Source organism: Colobus angolensis, unplaced genomic scaffold (assembly GCF_000951035.1).
Source record: "Colobus angolensis palliatus isolate OR3802 unplaced genomic scaffold, Cang.pa_1.0 Scaffold204, whole genome shotgun sequence".
NCBI lineage: Eukaryota > Metazoa > Chordata > Mammalia > Primates > Cercopithecidae > Colobus > Colobus angolensis.
In genome coordinates this window covers 3507592-3527981 of record NW_012115200.1, presented here as the reverse complement: position 1 = coordinate 3527981, position 20390 = coordinate 3507592, and the positions used below count along the sequence as shown (strand labels likewise).

At 59.3% G+C, this 20390-nt stretch overlaps 1 protein-coding gene across 2 annotated transcripts in view; it reads left to right on the top strand.

The window, feature by feature from the left end:
- STK32C (serine/threonine kinase 32C) overlaps nucleotides 1–20390 on the top strand; it is a 125990-nt gene that overhangs the window by 89060 nt on the left and 16540 nt on the right. For both annotated transcript variants that reach the window (XM_011941963.1, XM_011941964.1), the window contains exons 2-3: nucleotides 1358–1413; nucleotides 19779–19930. In XM_011941963.1, coding sequence (XP_011797353.1) covers nucleotides 1358–1413; nucleotides 19779–19930 — 208 coding nt within the window. The remainder of the gene's footprint in view (nucleotides 1–1357; nucleotides 1414–19778; nucleotides 19931–20390) is intronic.

The window sequence follows — 20390 nt, the reverse complement described above, 5'->3', positions numbered from 1 at the left end:
CTGTCTCCTCCTCCACACACCGAGTGCCTCAAGCACTTGCCCCACCAACGGCACAGGGTAGCCCCAGGGAGCAGTGGCGATGAGATGAGACTCCAGGTCGTGCCTCCCAGGAGTGGTCGGTACCCACCGCGGTGTCTCCCTGGGTCTGCCTCTGGCCTTCGCTGTGTCTTCCCTGCCTTTAAAATAACCATGTTTGTGTGTTGAGGGGGTGGGTTCCAGATGTCGAATTCCCCACAGAATAAGTGAACATGAGGCTTGGTAAAAGTGGGTAAAAAAGTGAAATGTTGTGAACCAGTGGGTGTCCTAAACCTGGCTCCAGGACACAGGGCCTTGCAGTGAGAGCCATGTGCAGGCTCTTCATGGGTGCAGCACACTGGGGGTGCAGACCCGGGGACACAGGCTTGGGGGTGCAGAATTGGGGATATAGGCCTGGGGACACAGGTGGAGGCAGCTGCTGGCCTGGGAGTCATCTGGAGGGGCTCATCCTGGAGGCCAGTGGGTGACATTGTGGGACCCCCGCCTTATGTGTGTGGAGAATGTCCTGGGTTTGAAAGGCAAGTGGAGGCGGTCTGGAAAGCCCATCAGACTCCCTTTCCTTGGTGTGGATAGAGGCTCCCTGGGCAGGGCACACGGGGAGGTCTCATGACTGACAGCTGGGGGGCCGTCCTTCTCCCGGAAGGGCTTGCAGGTGTGGGAAACGGTGCCTTCTGCAGCTTTGCATAGGCCTGCGGAATGGCCCTCGTGCTGGGCGCAGGCACTCCCAGGCCACTCAGGTCATGGTGGACACAGCTGCAGCCCTGAGCCTCCTCTCGTTCATCTTGGGACCGTTTGCAAACTCCCCCAGGCTTGCCCAGTGAGTGTCAGCAGGGCCGACGCCCCTGTCCTCTGGAGACGCGGAGCAGGGTGGAGAGGAACCAGGAACAGCTGCTCACGCATGCGTGGCTTCCCCCAAAACCCCGGGACTGCCTGTTTGGGGGTGTTCACTGGACAGAGCAGCTTTCAGTGGGGGTGGCCGGTGCCCGGGACGGCAGCCCAGTGGAGTTGGACTCAGGCGTGTGTGGCTGGTTCTTGCCGTGTCCCTGCTGTGGTGGGCACCTGCCTAATCCTGTAACAGTCCTGAGAAGGGGACGTGCATGACCCCAGGCCCACGTCTTCACTGACTGGGGCTCAGCCCCCTCCTGCCTCGCACAGGAGCGAGAGTTCAGCCCGCCCCACGGAGATCCTCTTCTAGGGTGAGGGGCCCTGGCAGCATTGGGGTGGGGGGTGTCAAGGTGGAGGAGCTGCTCTGGGGTGGGGGTTTGTGCCACATGGGGCCTTACTGCTACCTCACCAGGTGTCCCTCTGTTTTATTCTGCAGTGAACTTTGACCACTTCCAGATCCTTCGGGCCATCGGGAAGGGCAGCTTTGGCAAGGTAAGGCAGGGCCTGGCATGGGGATTGGGCTGAGGGGGCAGGGGCAGAACTGTGGAGCTGGACGTGCTGTCCCGAGTCCACCTACCCCCATCCTCCTCGGGAGAAGCAGCCTCACCCGGGCCGAGGCTCCAGGTCCTTTAGGGAGGGTGTGGGCGCTCCTCCCATGGAGGCAGCCAGCTGTGCCGCCGTCAGACTGGGCCCCATGGTGTTACCAACACCGCAGCGTCCAGGAGCCACGGGGACAAAATCGCAGCTTTGGCTGAACCGGAGCCCAGAAGCCGGGCTGTGCCTACGGCTGCTCCTCAGGGCCTGCAGGGGACAGGATGGAGGGTGGCTGCCGAGCCTGCATCCTCAGCTGGGCCCTGTCCTCTTCCCCATCCCTGTCTCCAGCCCCGTCCAGAACGCCCTGCTGCTGTCCTCCACGTAGGCCTGCTGGCTGGCCTGGACGGAGCCCGTTTCTTTACTCCTTTTGTTTTCTCTTGGCCAGATCTAACTTCCTGATTGCCGCCTTGTAATATCTAGAGATCAGGGGTAATTATAACTCAAAGAGGCTTAACGAGCACTAGGGAAAGGTTGGAATTAGCCCTCCGGCTTCTGCGCGTGGCTCTGTTGTGGATGAATCACTTCTGAATGGACAGTTCTTTTCAGCTGTCCCGGGAGGCTTAGCAGATGGGCTCTGCCTCCCTCCCGCTCCTGGCTGTACAGCTGCCTGGACACTGTCTATTTAAGCCCCATAAGCCCTTTTTAAAGCGATTGCCAGGCTACCGGAATATAATACGTAGGGTATTTGAATGTGATTAATTACCTCCATTTCATTGTATCGCAAGCCATGGCTCCACTGGGTTACTTGCAGCCTGGGGTGATGAAAAGTCAGAGCGAATGAGCCCCTTTGCACAGTGCGTTGAGAAAGCTCCTGCGCACTGAGGAGAGAGTGCTTATGAGTCCCTGCATGTGGGGAGGCGCCCGTGGACCTGCACCGTTTTGTTGCTGGTGAGGCTGGTTGAGCGTCTAGGTGACGTGCTGAAGCTGGCGGAGTTCGTCAGAGACACTCAGGGCTGTTGGGACTGACTCAGACCCTCCTGTCCTCCCAGCTGAGCCTCAGTTCTATTCTCCGGGCCCACAGCGGGTGCACGAGGGGCAGGCAGGATGGAGTTTGGGGGGACTGCTCCCCTCTGGCAGTGGAGGACGGCAACTGCGACGGAGTTCAGGAGAGGTGGCTTAGGGGACCCTGGGAGTCACCAGGCATCCAGAAATCAGGTTCAAGGAGGGAGGCTGGGAAGCCTGGGCCCGGCCAGCACATCTGGAGAGGGCCAGGCCAAGGGCATCTGAGGGGCAAAGACCTGCCCTGGGGAGCGAGGCTGGTGGGTGCAGGTGCTGTTTCCTGGGGGCCCCGGCGTCTCCCCTTTGCCCCCGCCTCTGTTGGCCCTACACCCCTGCCTGGGGATGGTCCCCTCCTTCTCATGAGCACAGGTGGGCAGCCTCAGCCCTGCCACCGTCTGCAGACCCCCCAGGGTTCTGCTCCTCAGACCAGTTCTTAAGAGGCTCGCAAAAGCCAGCTGGCCCAGAAATGGGCAACTGTGGAGTGTGGGGAACAGGAGGGAGCCACTGGGTGCTGTGCCCAGAAATGGGCAACTGTGGAGTGTGGGGAACAGGAGGGAGCCACTGGGTGCTGTGCCCAGAAATGGGCAACTGTGGAGTGTGGGGAACAGGAGGGAGCCACTGGGTGCTGTGCTCAGATGCAGGGTGATCGTGCACCTGGAGGCTTCCTTCTGGCTCCCAGTTAGGCCTCCTCATCAGGCCTGCAGGGGCTCTGTGCAGCACTTGCTGATGGATGCCTGGCACTGAGGGGAGGGTGAGGTGCGGCCTTTCACTGACCTGGAGGGGTCCTTCCAGCTGTTTCACGGGCCAAGGCAATGACCCCATAGCCGGAAGGATGAGGCCTGGGAAGGGCGGCTCTGCATGTGGTTGGGCTGTAGCTGCGTCTGCTCACAGGTGGCCTCAGTTCAGAGGGGCTGCAGCAGCAGAGGCCCCAGCCACGGCTGTTTCCCCGCAGGAGGTGGTGGGCTCAGGCTCAGCTGCGCCCTGGCCCTACCAGTGTTGGAGCCACCTGTGAAAATGCCTCCGCATCGAGGGGTGGGATACCCTGGCAGCGCACCGGAGCCCACCCGTTCAGGACGGCACAGCGTTTGGAGTCCGACCGGGTAGAGTCCGGTCCTGCCAAATGGCTGTGGTGCAGCTGCTCTACCTGCCGGGGCCACAGCTCCACTCTTGGGGCCGCCGCTCCTGGAAACGGATTATCTAGAGCTGGCCCTTGGCTTTTGTGTTTGTTTTCAATTTTTAAAAAATTACGGTGAATTACACATAACAAAATTTACCATTTTCACTGTTTTGAAGGCAGCTCTGGGGCCTGAAGTACATGGTACCCCCCAGTTCTGTCCAGCTGAAAGTGGTGGCCTTAGTTAATTCCAGGACTAACCACTTAGTGGGAGGAATCTAGACTTGGAGAAAATCTGTTTTCTTCCTGCCGTGGACATTCCTCCAGCCTGCCCCCCGCCCCTGCCTGCCCCCTCACCTGGCATAGACATTCATCCAGCCCACTCTCCACCGCCGTCTCGCCCCCACCCAGCATAGACATTCATCCAGCCCAGTCTCCGCCCCCGCCCCGCCCCCCGCCCGGCATGGCCATTCATCCAGCCCACGCTCCGCCCCCGCCCGCCCCCACCCGGCATGGCCATTCATCCAGCCCACGCTCCGCCCCCGCCCCGCCCCCAGGCCACTCAGTGTGATTAAATTCTGCCTGGCCCGTTCTCAGCTTCCGGCCGGGGTTACAAAGGCCTGGGTGTCTGAGAAGCTCGCTGCCTCCCCAGCACTGCCTAACTGTGCTTGTTCAGAATCCAGGACACCGAATTCCAGCCTCAGGCTACGGTTATCTCAGGCTGCGGGCTGTGGTCACAGGAACCGCGGGTGGGGGCAGCCCCTTCCCACGTCCTTCCGGGAGCTGGTGGTGGTTGGCTTGGATGCAGCTGCCCCAGGGAGGAGGGCAGATCGCTGCCCCAGGATCTCTCTGGGACCAGGCTTGGCTGGGGGGCGCAGACCAGTGCAGGTTGGGCCGGGCATGAACCCCAAGTCCATGCTGAGCCCCGGCCCCATCTCTGGACATAAGTCTCTTAAAAGCCGTTGACTTTTCCGGTCTGTGGTTCTCCTGGGTGGGGGTACAGCGTTTTCCTGTTCTTTGGGCCAAGGTTTCCCGAACCAAACGCGCCATGGAGGAGCTGCCCCTCCCGCTGCCTTCTGAGGCTGAGCCAGGTCTGTGAAACATGCTGACAGGAGGCACGGGGGCAGGGGGAAAAGCATACGAATTTATTGTTAGTGTTACATGTGCAGGGCATCGTAGGGGAAAAAAGAAAATACCCAAAACAGTGGTGGGCCCCAAGGGCTGACGGGCAGGCTGGGAGAAGGTGGAGTGGGGGCCGCGTGGGGGGCACACAGCTTGTAGGGAAGACTACAGGGCCCTCAGAGAAGCAATGGGGACTGTGATGGTTTGTGACCGAGCCTGAGGCGGGGGTGGATCCTGGCCCCTCTCCAGGGGGAGGGTCCCTCTTCCTGGGCCGGTGGAACTGCAGGAGGGGCTGAGCTGGCAGTTTCTCTTGGAGGGTCTGTCTTCAGACAGATGAGGGGAGTTCGGTGAGAGCCGCCCACCTCAGGTGCTGTTCTCCAGTGGCTTCTGCTCCAAATAGTCAACAAGGCAGAGTTTGGTGGTGCCACCAGAGCCCCTTCACCACCCATGCGCTTCTGTCCTCCTGCTGCACTCCCCCCACCTCGGGTCCTGCTCCACTGGCCCCGTGCCCCAGTTGCCCTCAGCTGCCCCACTCCCAGCAGCTCCCAGCTCATGGCCCCTCTCAGAGGACAACAGACCCTGGCCCCCATACATGCTTGAAGACCGTCTGCACCCAGCGCTGCCTCATTCACGATCAGGGCAAAAAAACATTCTGTTCTGGGGAGAATGGAGTCCATTTGGAATTCAGCTTTTATTTTTTTGCTTTTTTTTTTTTTTGAGTCAGGGTCTCCCTCTGTCACCCAGGCTACAGTGCAGTGGCGTGATCTCGGCTCACTGCAACCTCCGCCTCCCAGGTTCAAGTGATTCTCGTGCCTCAGCCTCCTGAGTAGCTGGGATTACAGGCGTGTGCAACCACACTCAGTTAACTTTTTTTTTGTATTTTTAGTAGAGACGATTTCGCTATGTTCGCCAGGCTGGTCTCAAAGTCGTGACCTCAAGAGATCTGCCCGTCTCAGCCTCCCAAAGTGCTGGGATTAGAGGTGTGAGCCACCACGCCTGGCTGGAATTCAGCCTTTTAAATCGGCAGGCTAGAGGTCTGGAACTGCTTGTGGACAGCTTGTTGTGGGTGTGGCCATGCGCAGGCCTCTCTCTGGACGTCCCGCACTGTTCCCTGCAGGGTGTGCTGACCAGCGAGGCCACAGTACTCCAGAGCCTCTTCCACGCTCTGCCAAAAATGCCGGCTCTTCCCCTGTGTTTGTATTTCCACACGGACTTTTGAATCTGTCTTGTCAAGGTCGAAAGTAACCCACTGGGATTTGGGTAGGACTTACATTTTCAGATTAATTGAGAGCAAAGTTGAGATCTTACCCATCTAGGGGTCTAGTGACTTTTACCCAAATAGGCATCTGCTTTTTTATATTGATTCTTCATATTTTGCTATGTTTATGCTACGTTGTTCCTGTAGTTATTATTTGCCATGTTGTTACGTGTAACTTTTTGCTACTGTGACTGGGAGACTTTATTTTCTAACTTTTCCCAGTGTTAAATTGTCAGCTTTGTTCCTGAGCTGCGTGGCCCTGCGTCCTGCCTTCTCGCACCTGTCAAAGGGGCAGTGGGCGTCCTCTGGAGCCACGGCCGTGCTTCTGGCTGGAGGAGTTGAGTGGGCTGGGCGTGTGGCTCTTGTACCTAGCCTGGGCAGCAGGTGTGGGTGGAGGGTCAGGTTTGGCTTTTCCAAGCTGTGGCTGGTGCTCCTGGGAATAACAGCCAGACACTCACTTAACTAGGGGTGTTTTGGGTGTGAGGTGCTAAGTGCTGGGAGATCACATGTTCCTGTTGACGTTTGTAGGGGCAGAGGCTGGGTTTCCACTCAGCCAGAATGCTGCAGGGAGCACCAGGACGCCAGCTTGGTGCTGTCTGATGGGCACAGCTATCAGGAGGCAGAGGCGTGTCTCTAGGGGTGTGGTGCCCCTTTGGGGGTTCGAGAGCCCCCTGCCCAGATGGATTTCTCGATGGCACGGCTGGCTGTTGGGCAGTGGGCATAGTTGGGTGCAGCCCCGCCCCTTGACCCTGAGTGGGCCTCTGCCCTCTCCTCTCTAACCCCCCCCTAGCTGGCTGGGCCCCTCACCCTGCCCTGTACACCCCTTACCGCAGGCCATCCCCCTTTCCGAGAGAGAGAGAGAGAGGCACAGGCGCACGGCGTCCGCATTTCCCAGGCTGTGCGGAAAGAACTAAGAAAACGGGGGTCAAAAGGCCTTCACCACAGCCCCCACCCAGCCCGAGGAACCGCCTGTCCTTGCAGTGACCCCACGTCCCCGATGAACCCGAGAGAGAGGCAGGAAGAGGGAGAGCACGTCTGTGGGTAAAGAAGGGCTGCCTGGCCGGGCTCCCCAGCTCCATGTCCCTGTGCAGGGCCTGTGGGCGTGGCCCTGGATTCCACCTTGCCTGGGCCCCCTGTGCTGTCTCAGCCAGAAGACAGTGCCTGTGGTCACCATGGCAACCTCCACGTGGCTGCTGCAGGACCACCCTGCCAGGTGCAGCCATAACGCAGCAGCTGAGCCTGTGGCCTCTGAGTCCATGCTGGGAGGAGCTGCTTCTGAGGGTTCCTCACATCCATCGGGGGGATTTGCTGCAGGTGGAGAGCAGCACTGGCCGAGAAGAGCTCGGAGGTGTCTGGGTTCTAGGATGAAACTCAATTGCCAGCTTGGAGTCATGGGAGTCCCAGACCACCACCTGGGTGGCTCGAGTCAGCGCTGCCTGTAGCCCAGGCTCTGCCCTTGCGGGGGGCTTCCCTGGGGGGCCTCATGCTCTCCAGGCCACCAGGATAGCAGCTCCACCGAAAGGCAGCCTGGGTGACCTCAGCCTGGCAGGCGGCTCTGTTTGTTCCTCACGCTTGCAGCCAGTGGACACTGACACCGATTGGAAGCTGGGTGTCCTGGGGGCTGCTTATTTGTGATGTGTGTTCCCATGGTGAGTGATGCGTTCCTGTCCTCACTGTCCACCCTGTTCCTGAGATGTCCAGGCCTGGATTCTGGACTTGGGATCTGAGGACCCCGGGGTCTATGTGCCGTGGGTGACCCTCACGCGACAGCCCCCTAGTGTCCAGGAAGCCTGGCTGAAAGGGAGCCAGCCGTGGCCTCTGAAAGTTGATGATGTCCAGCAGTGTCTGCAGAAGCCCCGCAATGCTGGCCTGCTGCCAGGCTCCCGGGGCAGGGGCTGCTGCAGTCACTGTGGGCCACTGAGCCTGGGTTTCTCCCCAGACGCCTCTCACTTCCCAGCAGCACAGGCTCTGGCTTCCTCGCCAGCCCGCTGCCCGGCCACCCCGCTCAGGGCAGCAGGAGCTTGTGGTGGCCACAAGTGCGTGGCACAGAGTGACCCCCATCTGGCAGGGAGTGTGCGGTGCCCCTGGGGACCTTGCAGCAGCGGTGTTTCTGGACTCCGTTAGTTGGGACTAAGATGGTTTGATACAGGCTTTGGGTTTTTGCTGACTTTGCTGTGATTCTGTGATTGTGTGTGTGAGATGGGCTCCCCCAGCTTGGGAGGACCGTGTGCTGTTGCTGGGTCCGGAGAATGTTTACTGGGCTGAACTGACCTGTCCTCCTGTGGGGACCAAAGGAATCTGCTGGCTGGACCCAGGGCCCCAGGACAGGCTGTGGGGAGGTTCAGTGCACACAGTGCTCTTGTCCTGAGCCCTCACACAATCTGTAAAATGCCCATCAGCTTCCCAAGGGTTCTGGCCTGTGGCTCTCAGGAGTGTGGAATGTGGTACTGGCCACCGCAGACCCTGTCTGGCTTTGGGGTTTAAATGGTTAAGTGCAGTGTGATCTTCCTCCCTTGGACCTCTGATGGGGAGTGCTTGGCCCCACATTGGCCCACATGTCCAGCCTGGCCCAAGGCGAGGGTTTCAGGAGCACTGGGGGCCCAGACAGGGCTGGACAGTCACCCTGGCACTGCAACCTGGTCTCTGCCGAAGTGTCCACCCAGCTTGCCCCTCCTCCGCGTGTATGGACGCGTGTGTGCGTGCATGTGTGCATGCCTGTGTGTGTACATGAGCATGTGTATGTGTGCCTGCATGTCTGTGTGTTTGTGTGTGTGTGTGTGTGCCTCTGTGTGTGTGTGCATGTGTGGATGTGGTATGTATGTGTGTGTATACCTCTGTGTGTATGTGCATGAGTGTATGTGGTATGTATGTGTGTGTGCATGCATGTCTGTGTGTGTGTGCGTGCCTCTGAGGTGTGTGCATGTGTGGATGTGGTATGTATGTGGGTGCATGCATGTCTGTGTGTGCATGCCTCTGTGTGTGTGTGCATGAGTGTATGTGGTATGTATGTGTGGGTGCGTGCATTGCACATGTATGAACTGTGTTTCCAACGCTTTAATGTCAGGGCTTTGCTGACCCTGGAGAGACTCCTAGAGATCAGAAACGCTTGCCTTTGGTTGCCTTTCAAATGCAACCCCCAACCCACCCGCAGCTGTCTCCTCTGTGTGCTCCCAGGCTCGGGCCCACATCCCCTGCACGAATCACTGCCTGACCGCAGACACCCAGGGCAGGCCTGTATCCCCACAGCCCAGCCTGTATCCCCACAGGCCAGCCTCCAGCCTGCTCACCCGGCTTTCCCCACTTTTCCTGAGGAAGCCTCTGCCAAGGCTCTGCCTGTTTCCCCATCACGTCGTCTGTCTCTGAGACCGTGGTCTTCCCCTGCGTGGCCCCATGGTGTGGCATGCCCCTCCTCCTGTTGGGAACTGTAACAAATGGTCTCATCAATGGCAGGCATCTCCTGATCTCACCCACGTGCGTGATAATAAAACCTACATTTTAAAGCAAGGGCCGTCTCCTGAATCGTGTGGATCTCTTAGGCCTGCTGTCCAGCTTCCCATGGGGGCCTCTGAGAGCAGCTGCCGCACCACAGTCCTCAGTAGAAGCTGCCTCGGTCCCAAGGAGGCTGCCCCGTGCCCTGGCCAGAGGGTGGGAGGAAGACCCCTGCCAGGGCTGCTGGCAGTTCTCCAGGCCCCCTCCACTTGCCTGCCACACTGAGGGACCCAGCCTAGCAGCTGTCTTTTCTCTGGGAAGGTCAGGGCTGGAGACTCGGGGGCTCCAGGCTGTGCTGGGCCTGACCACCATGGCTTTGAAGGAGACAGATGCTAAGGATTAAACAGACCACCCTCTCCGCCAGGCCAGAGTTGGGACGGGGGATGGCAGCTCTGATTAGAGAACCCAGAGGAACCCTGTGTACACAGCAGCTGGAGGCTCCTTAAAAGGTTGGGGGAGGGATCGTGCTCTCCCTGCCGTGGGGAAGCTGATTCTGCCAGGGCCGGTTCCGCTCCAGGCTCCAGGGGCAGAGTGGTGAAGCTGCACCAGGACCAGCCCCGCTGGCACACTTGGGTTCCTCTGCGCCTCGCCCGCTGCTTTGGATTCGCCTCCAGCACCACTGCAGGACCAAAGACATCCTGTGTGGGGGCCTCGGCGCAGAGTCCGCGTGGAAGACACGGTTACCACATGCTCCTAAATGGGCCAAACCACGGTGGGAATTTGCCGGGCCCATCTCTGGGTCGCCCAGGCTGCACCTTTATGCCTTAAAATAGCTCTTTCCCTCATGACTGATTCAGGAGGAGAAGAACGTTCGTATCCATTTTCTCATTTTCTTCCCTCAACAGGCGCGTGCATGGTCCTTGCCTTTGCCTTGGAGCTGCAAGGAAGCTGAGGCCAGAGAGGTGGCCCTGCTGGCCTCAGGTCAGGTCACCTGGCTTGGGAGGAACAAGCACCAGTGGAGGGCCGAGGGGTCCAGCCTGTGAACCCAGAGAGCACAATGCAGGGAGCACAGCCCAAGGAGTGGGAGCCCAGGGAGCACAGTCCAAGGAGTGGGAGCCTGGAGAGCACAGTTCAGGGAGTGGGAGTCCAGCAGGGCAGGAGCCCAGGGAGCACAGCCCAAGGAGTGGGAGCCCAGGGAGCACAGTCCAAGGAGTGGGAGCTTGGGGAGCACAGTCCAGGGAGCACAGCCCAAGAAGTGGGCATTTAAAATGAAACTGCCCGCCCAGTTGGCAGCTCTAGTCTCAGCAGCTGGGAGGCCATGGTCAAAGAACAAGGAATCCATCCACCTGTGTGGGTCCCTGAGGGCCGGCCTCACCTTTGGGGGTAGAACTGGGGCAGGCAGGTTTCCATGATACAAACACAGCGTGGAAGCTGAAGATCTTCTCATACTTACAGACCTTGGCGGGTACATGGCAGGCCTGGTGCCCGCAAGCACTTGGAGGTTGGGGGCACAAACAGGGAGTGCAGGGACTCTGGGGCCAACATGTTTGTGGGATCCAGAGGAGCTCTGCTTGGTGAGTGAATCCCAGGCACCAGGTCCAGGGTCACACCGTGATTGGCACGTAAACTGGCAGGCAAATGTCTGAATGGCCCAGGAAAGGAAGCCTCTGTTAGGTGGGAGACTCGCCTCTAAGTTTCTATCTCTGGCCACCGGCTGGAGCCACTGGGGTGAGTGGGGGATAGTATTGGAAACCGTGTTGAGGGTGACTGAGCCGTTCTGGTGTGGAAAGTTAAACTTGTATTTGAGACTGACCTGAGGCAGCATGACGTCATAGGCACCCCCTCCCGGGCCGCCTCCCTGGCTATCCTGCAGCGAGCCCACGAGTGAGAAGGAAGCTTCCTCGCCATCCCGCTGGGCCCACATGTGGCAGACACAGCTGCCCAGTGTGTTTGGGGCCCGTGCACGGTGGGGTTGCCACTTGCCACCCAGCCTCAGCTTCCTCATCTGGACTGGGAGCCCCTGGCCACCCCATCCGGTCCCCCCTTCTGGGAACCTCATAACAGGTTGTGGCATCCAGGACCACAGGGACATCAGTGACCATTTCTGGGGCAGTCAGGCCTCCCCATGGGCCCAGAGTCCCAGCACTGACCACGTCCCTCTGCTGACCAGGCCGTCTGCAGGCCCTGCCACCTGGGGAAGGGGCCGGGTCCTTTCTGTGCTCCTGACTGAGGCCCATGCATGGGTTTTGGGGCCACGGAAGCATTGTCTCCACTCTTCTCTTTTTCTGGTTTTTAGAAGGTGCAACTCGCATGGTATAGAGAGGAGCACAATGACCCCCCTGCAAGCACCCGGGTCCGGCCTCACCAGGAACCGACGCGGCACTATCCTGTTTCAGCCACAACCTTCGCCCACCTCCCATCGTGCCCTGGGTATCCGACATGAATTCCAGAGAGTGTGTCATTTTCCCCGTCGATAGTTTAGTGTGTATCTTTAAAGAGGAGGACTCTCTTCATAGCCACCACCACGGTATTTTTCCACACCTGAAACGATGGTCTTTACGATCCCGCCACACTGCGCCAGGCTTGTGTTCTTCCAGTGCCTGTGACTGGCTTGTGATGGTTTCTCTGAGTCAGGATCTGGATGAGTCTATGCAGTGAGGTGGGCCCGTGACCGCCAGTCACTCTGTGGGCCCTGTCCTTGCTGTTTACTTGCTGAGGGCCCAGGTGGCTCCGTGGTTCCATATCCTGAGCATCCCGTCTGCTTCTGCTGCCCACGTCATCTGGAGGCCTGGGCACTGTCCCTTCCTCCTGCCTTCTCCTTCCTTCCAGACATAACCCTTGTAAGAAAGATTTTGGTTCGTATTTCCATTGGTTGGTTTCTTTTTTTTTTTTTTGAGACGGAGTCTTGCGCTGTTGCCAGGCTGGAGTGCAGTGGTGCAATCTTGGCTCTCCGGGTTCAAGATATTCCCCTGCCTCAGCCTCCTGAGTAGCTGGGACTACAGGCGCGCGTCACCATGCCCAGTTGATTTTTTGTATTTTAGTAGAGATGGGGTTTCACCGTGTTGGCCGGGATGGTCTTGAACTCCTGACCTCGTGATCCACCCGCCTCCGCCTCTCAAATTATTGGGATTACAGGTGTGAACCACTATACCTGGCCTGATTTCTTTTAATATATCCGTTTAACCTGCTTGTGGCATCAAGGGTGGCACACCACTCACACGGCTCACACCACTGACATCACTCACATGGTTCATACCAGTCACGTGACTCGTTCACACCACTCACAGTTCACACTGTTCACAGCAGCCGGGAGGCCGTGGTCAAAGGAAAAGGGATCCATCCACCTGTGTGGGTCCCTGAGGGCCGGCCTCACCGTTGCGGGTGGAACTGGGGCAGGAGGGTTTCCGTGATACAACCCAGGAAGCCAGTGGGCTGGATGCCCCTGCCTGGCCATCAACCCCTGACAGCCATAGGGCACGGGGGGTTCCCAGCCTCTTGGGACAAAGTTCACACAACTCACACCAGTCACAGCCTCATCTTGCTTTCTAAACCCACAGCCGTGTGTCTGGTGTCCCCTGTGCAATGTGCATCCCTGCCCTAGGTCCCATCACAGCCGCATCACTCACCCTGGTGGACGTGCCACACGAGCTGCCCGCCCGCCCCGGTAGGCATACTGCACAAGTGTCCAACCCCGGTAGGCATACTGCACAAGTGTCCAATGGCTGCTGTAACAAATTAGCCCATGTGCAATGGCTTTGAACAACATAGACTTCCTGTCTTTACCTGACCTCCAGTCCCCCAGGCCTCACCAGCAGCTCACGAGAGCCGCAGGCTTAAGGCAGCCAGAGGTGCAAGAAGAGGTGGTCCCTGACTGACAGGAACGGATGGCAGCCACACCTGCCCCGGCCACCTACCAAGCAGGTAGGGGAGAGCCATGGCATGAAGGGGCCGGAAGCTCAGAAGGGGCCATACATAGCATGGGGTGCAGAGTGTGGAGGGTGAAACCCTTTGGGCTCACAGCTCTGGAGAAACAGGCGAGAGGGAGCTCTGACTGTGAGTGAAGGAGCACCCAGAGTCCCCCGAAGAATTTATAGAGACCTCATCTAGCAGCAGGGGTGGCAGAAAAAGTGAGGTGGGCAAACGTGCTGGAGGAACCCCCCTGTTTCAGAGGGGACTGCAGCAAGGCATGGGAATGTGGCGGATGAGGAAGGAACATGGAGGTGCCGCCCAGGACTCAGGGATGTATCGAGAGGTGTCAGGAGGGTGCAAGGGAGAAACAGCTGGCAGAGCTCCCCTGGAAGCAGCTGTCAAGCTTGGGCAGCACGGAGGGTGGCCCTCAAGATGGATCATGGACTACGCATATCCTGTGCACAGGTCCTGAGTCCTGGGGCAAGAGGAGAGCTGGGAGTAGCCAGGCAAGGTGTGAAGAGCCTTGGTTATCCCCAAGTGGGAGAATCCACATGGCCACAGGTTCTCAGCCACTCAGGAGCAGCATCTCCACACTCCGTTTGAAGATAGCCCAGAATCCCAGACCTCATCAGAATGATCACTTGTGTGCAAGCACCAGAAAACAGTATGTCCACAGTGGTTCCGCAGTGGCGAGGACTCAGACGGCGCCCCAGCCCATCTGCTCTTCCAAGCCCAGCGAGGTTCCAGCCGTCATGAAGCAGCTGAGGGGTGGCAGCTATTGCTGAAGGAACCGTCCTGCAGGTGCAGCAACCGCGTGCCTTAGTCCCGTGGCAATGTTCTGATTAAATGAGGGCTTTAGGCAGGAGCTCAAGCACCCATGCACGTGTGGGCCTGGGAGGTAGCTCCGTCCCCCAGGAAGCCGGTGGGCTGGGTGCCCCTGCCTGGCCATCAACACCTGACAGCCATATGGCACGGGGGGTTCCCAGCCTCTTGGGACAAGGACCCCCCTCTGCCATCTGCAGCAGATGGAAGAAGAGCCACAGTGCTGTCGCAGCATGGCCCCTACAGCTGCCAGCCTGGCCCCTCGGTGAGCCCGCCAGTGTCCACCTCTTCTCAAGAGGTTTGTGGCCTCGTGAAGCTTCTTAACTCCGCCGACCACGGCCTAGGAAGCGGCCACTTAGCGTCAGGGGAAAACCAAAACCCCAACACTGGTTCCCACTCGCCGCGTTAGAGTCCTGAGCTCAACCAGGGAGAGGGGCCTGGGACAAGTGGCCCGTGGGACACAGCTTCTCAGGGACGTCAAGACAACAGCTTCAGGGGGGCTCTCAGGAGGGACAGGAGGAGAGTGGGAGGTGGAGCAGCCTCTGGAGTGCACGGGAGCCCAGCTCTGCCTGGGGGACCCCTCTGCCTCCAGTGCCCTCCCCAGAGGCCCCATACTGGGCTGCGCCTTCCTCAGCCACTGCAGACACCACCTCCAGCCGCTTCCTGGGCACTGACCCTCCCGTTTTTGTGGTGCCCGGCACTGATCCCTGGGAGGAAGCCTGCCTTGCCCTGTCTCGCCCTGCTGCCCCCACGTCCCCAACCTCTGCTTCTCCTTGGCACATCCTACCTCCCCCAGATAGGATTAGGAGGTGGTTTCATACCACTTAGAGGCCTTAGGTACTAAGGCATTTGCTTCTGGGGAACAAAAATTACTTGGAAAGAGGAAGAGCTTGGGTGAATCACTGAAATCGGCAAAATGCGTGAGCAGCATTCAGTTGAAATGGCAGTCACATGGCTGCAGGTACCAGCCTGTTCCAGGTGGTGCCATGGCCTCCCCGTCAGTGACGCTTCGTGGGGAAAGTCCAGGGCTCCTGAGCCAGGGGTTGGCTTGTTCCTCTTCATGGCGAGACCTCTAACTCCATTTCCTCTTTGGGTTTAAGTCGATGATTGGAGGAAGCAGCCAGGAAAGCAGGGACCAGTTTCCTGGAGGAAGCAGTTGAGTCGGACCTGCCTGGCTTCAGCCCTGAGTCGGACCTGCCTGGCCTCAGCCCCCCAGGCCTGGTCATAAAAGGCCGCTGGGTTTCCAGTCTTTTTTGTAAACACTGCTCTGTGTGATCTTGAGTGCTGATGTCCCTCCAGACAGAGAGACTGCACCAACCCCAGGGCTTTACGCCACCGTTCATTGGAGCCTCCTGCATCAGGGGCCCGAGGGAGCCTGCTGGACCTGCCCTCTGCTCTGTTGTCTTCACCTAAGAGCACTTTGATGTGATTGACTTAATCAAATCCATTTCAATGGAAAACCCCACACCACCCCCAAACCACCTTGAGCGTGCCCAACGGTCCAGGCCTCGGAGGGCGGGTCCTAGTAATAAGGGGCGGGGCCAGGCTCCCCACCTGCTGGCCTGGGTCATAAAGCGGTGAAGGAGATTGGGGGAAGCGGGCTACTGGGTTGGCAGGTGCTTGGATGAGGGCGCAGCGTGAACCCCGGTGAGGCGGCTGCCTGCAGGCGTGGCTGCGGGTGGTTAAAGCCTGCAGGGTGTTCTCAGGGATGCGTATACGCAGGAGGTGCGAAGAAAGTGAGTTTCCCGCCAGAACCAAGTTCCGCAACTCAGTGTCTGCAAACAACAGAAGTTTCTCTTGTAGTCCTGGAGATGGGAAGCATGAGACCTGGCAGAGTGGGTCCTCTGGGTGGCTCCGTGGGAGAACTCGCTGTGCCTTCTCCTGGCGTCTGGTGGCTGCTGGCCACTCGTGGCGTCCTCAGCTGGTGCCGCGTCACTCCATCCCCAGGCCGGCATCTTCACATCGCTGCCTCTGCCCCACCTTCACGCTCCCTCACCCCCGCGCCTGCGCTGTCCCCTCGCCCCCGCACCACGCCATCATCTCTTTTCTTTTATAAGGATGCCTGTCATTGGCTTTAGGGCCCATCCCCGTTCAGGGCCTCCAGATCCTCAACTTAATTACATCTTCAAAGACCTTTGTTCCCAATAAGGTCACATTCCGAGGCTCCTGGTGGCTGTGTCTTTTGGGGACACACTCGGGCCTGCTGCTGGGGGTCGAGGCATTCCCCCCAGGGTCTCTAGGGAGCGACCATGGCAACTCAGCCTGCCCTGCCACTACCTCGCGTGGGGCTGGCACAGAGGAAGACTTACAAGCTTTTCTTGAACTGCAGTTGAACTGAGAATGTTCCAGAACACAGAGACCTGGGTGTAACCCTGGCTCCCCTTGCTCCTCAGGGCAGCTCCTCCCACAGGGCCAGGACAGGGGCTTCGATCGTGGCTGATGGCTCCACCGTCCAGGGCAGTTTGTTTCCCAGGTAGGGTAACAGGCTGGAGGGAACTGGATCTGCTGCTTTGTTCTAGTGGACAACGGAACTGTGGGTGTGCGAGGCCAGGCACGTGTGCGCGAGCCCAGATGTGTGTGTGTGTGCGAGGCCAGGCCCTGACTCGAGGCGGCTCTTCTGTCCCTGCTCCCTGGCTGTGGGTGACAGGATGTGTGTGATGGGGAGAGCAGGCTCGGGTCACAGGGCCAAGGGGCTGGCCCCAGATGGAGCCCAGACCCTGCGCTTGGGAAGGCAGGTGGTCCTTGGGTGAGCTCGCTAGGCAGGAGGTTGAGGTCCTGACTGGAGTAGACACCCGGTCAGTGTCCGCCACACCTGTGACTGGGCCCAGAGGGCACGGGAAGCCCAGGTGCCCTGTGCCCTGGAGAGTGGGCTGTGGAGGTTCAGCACCCCAAGGGAAGGCATGTTCTTCCAGAGATTCTTCCATAAGAGCTGAGCTGCAACGTGAGCGGGAGGGGCAGGGGGACCCCGGAGAGAGTTGGGTGGCTTGGGCAGGCAGCTTTCTGGGGCTTTGCACAAGGGACAGAAAGCCTGAGGCTTGGGACCGGCTGGAGATGGCCTTGGGCTCTGGGCACTGGCGCTGCTCCAGGCAGAGGTGGGCTCTGCAGCTCCCTGCCAGCTTCCCCCCCAGCAGCAAGAGCCCTGGCCCCAGCCAGTGCCCCCAAGCCAGGCTCCTGAGGGGCAGAGGGTGGGGGCCGGATTTTCCACCCTGTTTGTCTCACAGCCTGTCTGGTCCCAGCCCCAGGGCAAGAAACAGCCCTTCTGGAGCAGTTTCCAGACGTACAGTTGCCACCTTGAGCCTGCAGTGGCCGTCTGCGGGAGGCCACGGGTGCCGGGGCTGGCGCGGGAGAGCACTGCTCCTTCTGTGCCTGTACAGAGTGAGGCTGGGGCTTCCGTCTGGAGCACGGGACTCCTCTGCCTCCTGCGGCTGTGTGCATGGGAGGAAGGCCATGCTGCTGAGCCACGCGACTCTGCCCTGTTGGCAGCGGGAAGCAGCAGGAGAGGGTCCTCAGAGCTGAAGTGGGCAGCCAGGGGCTGCTGCAGCTTATGCTCACTGTCATTCTGAAACCCTCAACTGGCTTTCAAAATAACAATTTTAAAAATGGTCACAGGAAATGCAGGAAGTTCAGGAGAAACCCCGCCCAGCCCAGCCCTCCCAAGGCAGCCTCGTTCAAGCTCAGTCTCCGTCTGTTCTCGGGCTGCCTGCAGCTGCCCCCGCTCCTCGGCAGGTGTGGCCATGTGTTCGGGAGACCCCGTCAGCACACGCGCCTCTGGGTAGCCCCCAACACAAGGCTCTTCCTGTCCCTCCAGGCCCAGCTTTCCCCACCCACCGGTCGGGGAGGTGCTGAGGCCATGCCTGGTGCCAGCTTCTTGGAGAGGCCACACTTAGAGCCCATGGTGCCAGGCCAAGTCACTGTCTCCCATGCCATGGTGCTGCAGCTGGATCCACCCAGGCCACTGCTTGGCACCGTCAGATGTGCTTTCCTAGTTTGGACCAGCCCTGTGCTCTGTGCACAGTGTGACTCCCAGTGGCCCTTGGGGGGAGGGAGGGTCACCGCTTTGCGTCACAAAAGGACTGAGTCTCAGGGAGGGGTCTCCAGTAACAGCCCCGAAGCCAGAATGTGACTGAGACAGGTGCCTCCAGGGCCACACACTAAGCAGTACAGGAACCTCTGGGGGCAGAATTGCGGCCTCCCAAACACCCACGTCCAAATCCCCGGAACAAACGTGTTACCGTTCGTGGCAGAGAGGGATGAAGGTTGCACATTGAATTCAGGCTGTTAATCATCTGACTTTATCTTTCTAGAGACAGGGTCTCGCTCTGTCACCCGGGCTGAGTGCAGTGGTACAATCATGGCTCACTGCAGCCTCAACCGCTCAGGTTCAAGCAATCCCCCCTTCTCAGTCTCCTGAGTAGCTGGGACTACGGGTTGTGCCACCACGCTTCCGGGGCATGTGACCAGGAGCCGAGGGCCGTCTGTGGCCCACCTTGAGATCCAGAATCGTCCAATTCCTCCAGGTCCCCCGCTGGGCTCCAGCTCCTTGAGGACCAGAGAGCAGAGGTTGTGGAAGGCCTTGGAAATGGGTCTGGGTTACCTGTCCTCTCCCAGCCTGAGCGGGAGACAGGGGTGTTGGCTCTGCTGCTTACAATTTTGTGCCTTAATTCATGGCTTCCCTTTGGGGATCTTTGTCTTTAATTCTGATTGACATTGCTTGGCCGCAAGGGAGCCCGGCTCACTGATGCTTCTCACCCCTTGCCTCACTTTGATCCTCACTGCCAAGCAATTAGCTGTGCGTCTGCGGCATCAGTGTTGACACTGACGCTCCGTGCTCAGAGGACACGGTGCCTGAAGAGCTACGTGGGGACTGGTGCCGCGGAGGGGTCCCGCTCTGGTGACAGCGGTGGCCCCCAAGCCCCATGCTCACTCCGTGTGTCTCCTCGCAGGACAGGGTGAGGGGCCTTGGCCTCGCGGTGTTGAGACGGGAGGCGGTCTCTGGAGTGTGGAATGATGCGTGTCCAGGGCGAAGCTGCAGCCATGGTTGATGAGGCTTCCTGGGTACAGGGCTCTGTGCTGAGTGGGTTTTCGCATTCATTCCCCAGTACCCCTCCAGCCTGCTTGCTGCTCCAAGCCCTGGAAAAGGATGTTGGGGTTTAGGAAGGCAAAATTCCCTGCCCAGGTCCTGGGTGCTCTCAGGCCCAGCCCTGTCCATTTGCAGCTAGTGCCGTTCACAGGTGTTTCCTGCGTTTCCTGCTGCAGACTGGAAACGCAGGACTGAGTCTCAGGGAGGGGTCCTCAGTAACGGCCACGGAGCCAGGATGTGACTGAGACAGGTGCCTCCAGGGCCACACGCTAAGCAGTACAGGCACCTCTGGGGGCAGAATCGTGGCCTCCCAAACACCCAAGTCCTAATCCCCAGAACAAATATGCTACCATATGTGGCAGAGAGGAATGCATCTGCCGCGTCTAGGAGGCAGAGGGGCTGTGGCGCGTCCTCAGGTGTCCCCGTGTGTCCTGACGATGCATCCCCAGGCATCCCCATGCATTTCCAGGTGTCCCCATGTGTCCCCAGGCGTCCTCAGGCGTCCTGCCGAACAGCCCTGTGCCCCCCAGGTGTGCATTGTGCAGAAGCGGGACACGGAGAAGATGTACGCCATGAAGTACATGAACAAGCAGCAGTGCATCGAGCGCGACGAGGTCCGCAACGTCTTCCGGGAGCTGGAGATCCTGCAGGAGATCGAGCACGTCTTTCTGGTGAACCTCTGGTGAGCCTGCCGTGGCCTCTCTGCAGAGAGACTCGCCGCCCTGAAGCTGGGAAGGCACCGGCTATGCTCGCCTGCCCTTGGTGCTCCCTGGCCCTCATGCCTTGGAGATGCCCCTGCCACCCACAGACCCTTTCTACCCCTCCCTATTTGTTCTCCTTCCTGTGCCCCAGGGCTGGCAGGGGCCCAGGTGGCCATGGCATGCTGGGGTTAGCTAATGCAGCCTCTTCTGAGCCTGCTGGAAGCCCAGGGCTTCCCTACGGTGGAGATGTGCCCCCATGGAGTCTCCAGCACTAGTCAGTGGGGGAGAGTTTAGGGACTGAAAAACTCACCACCGTCATCGCCGTCACCGCCATCATCACCACTGTCACCATCATCGCTCTCATCACCATCATCACTGTAGTCACCACAATCACTATTGTCACCATTGCCACCACCACCACCACGGTCACAGTCACTGTTA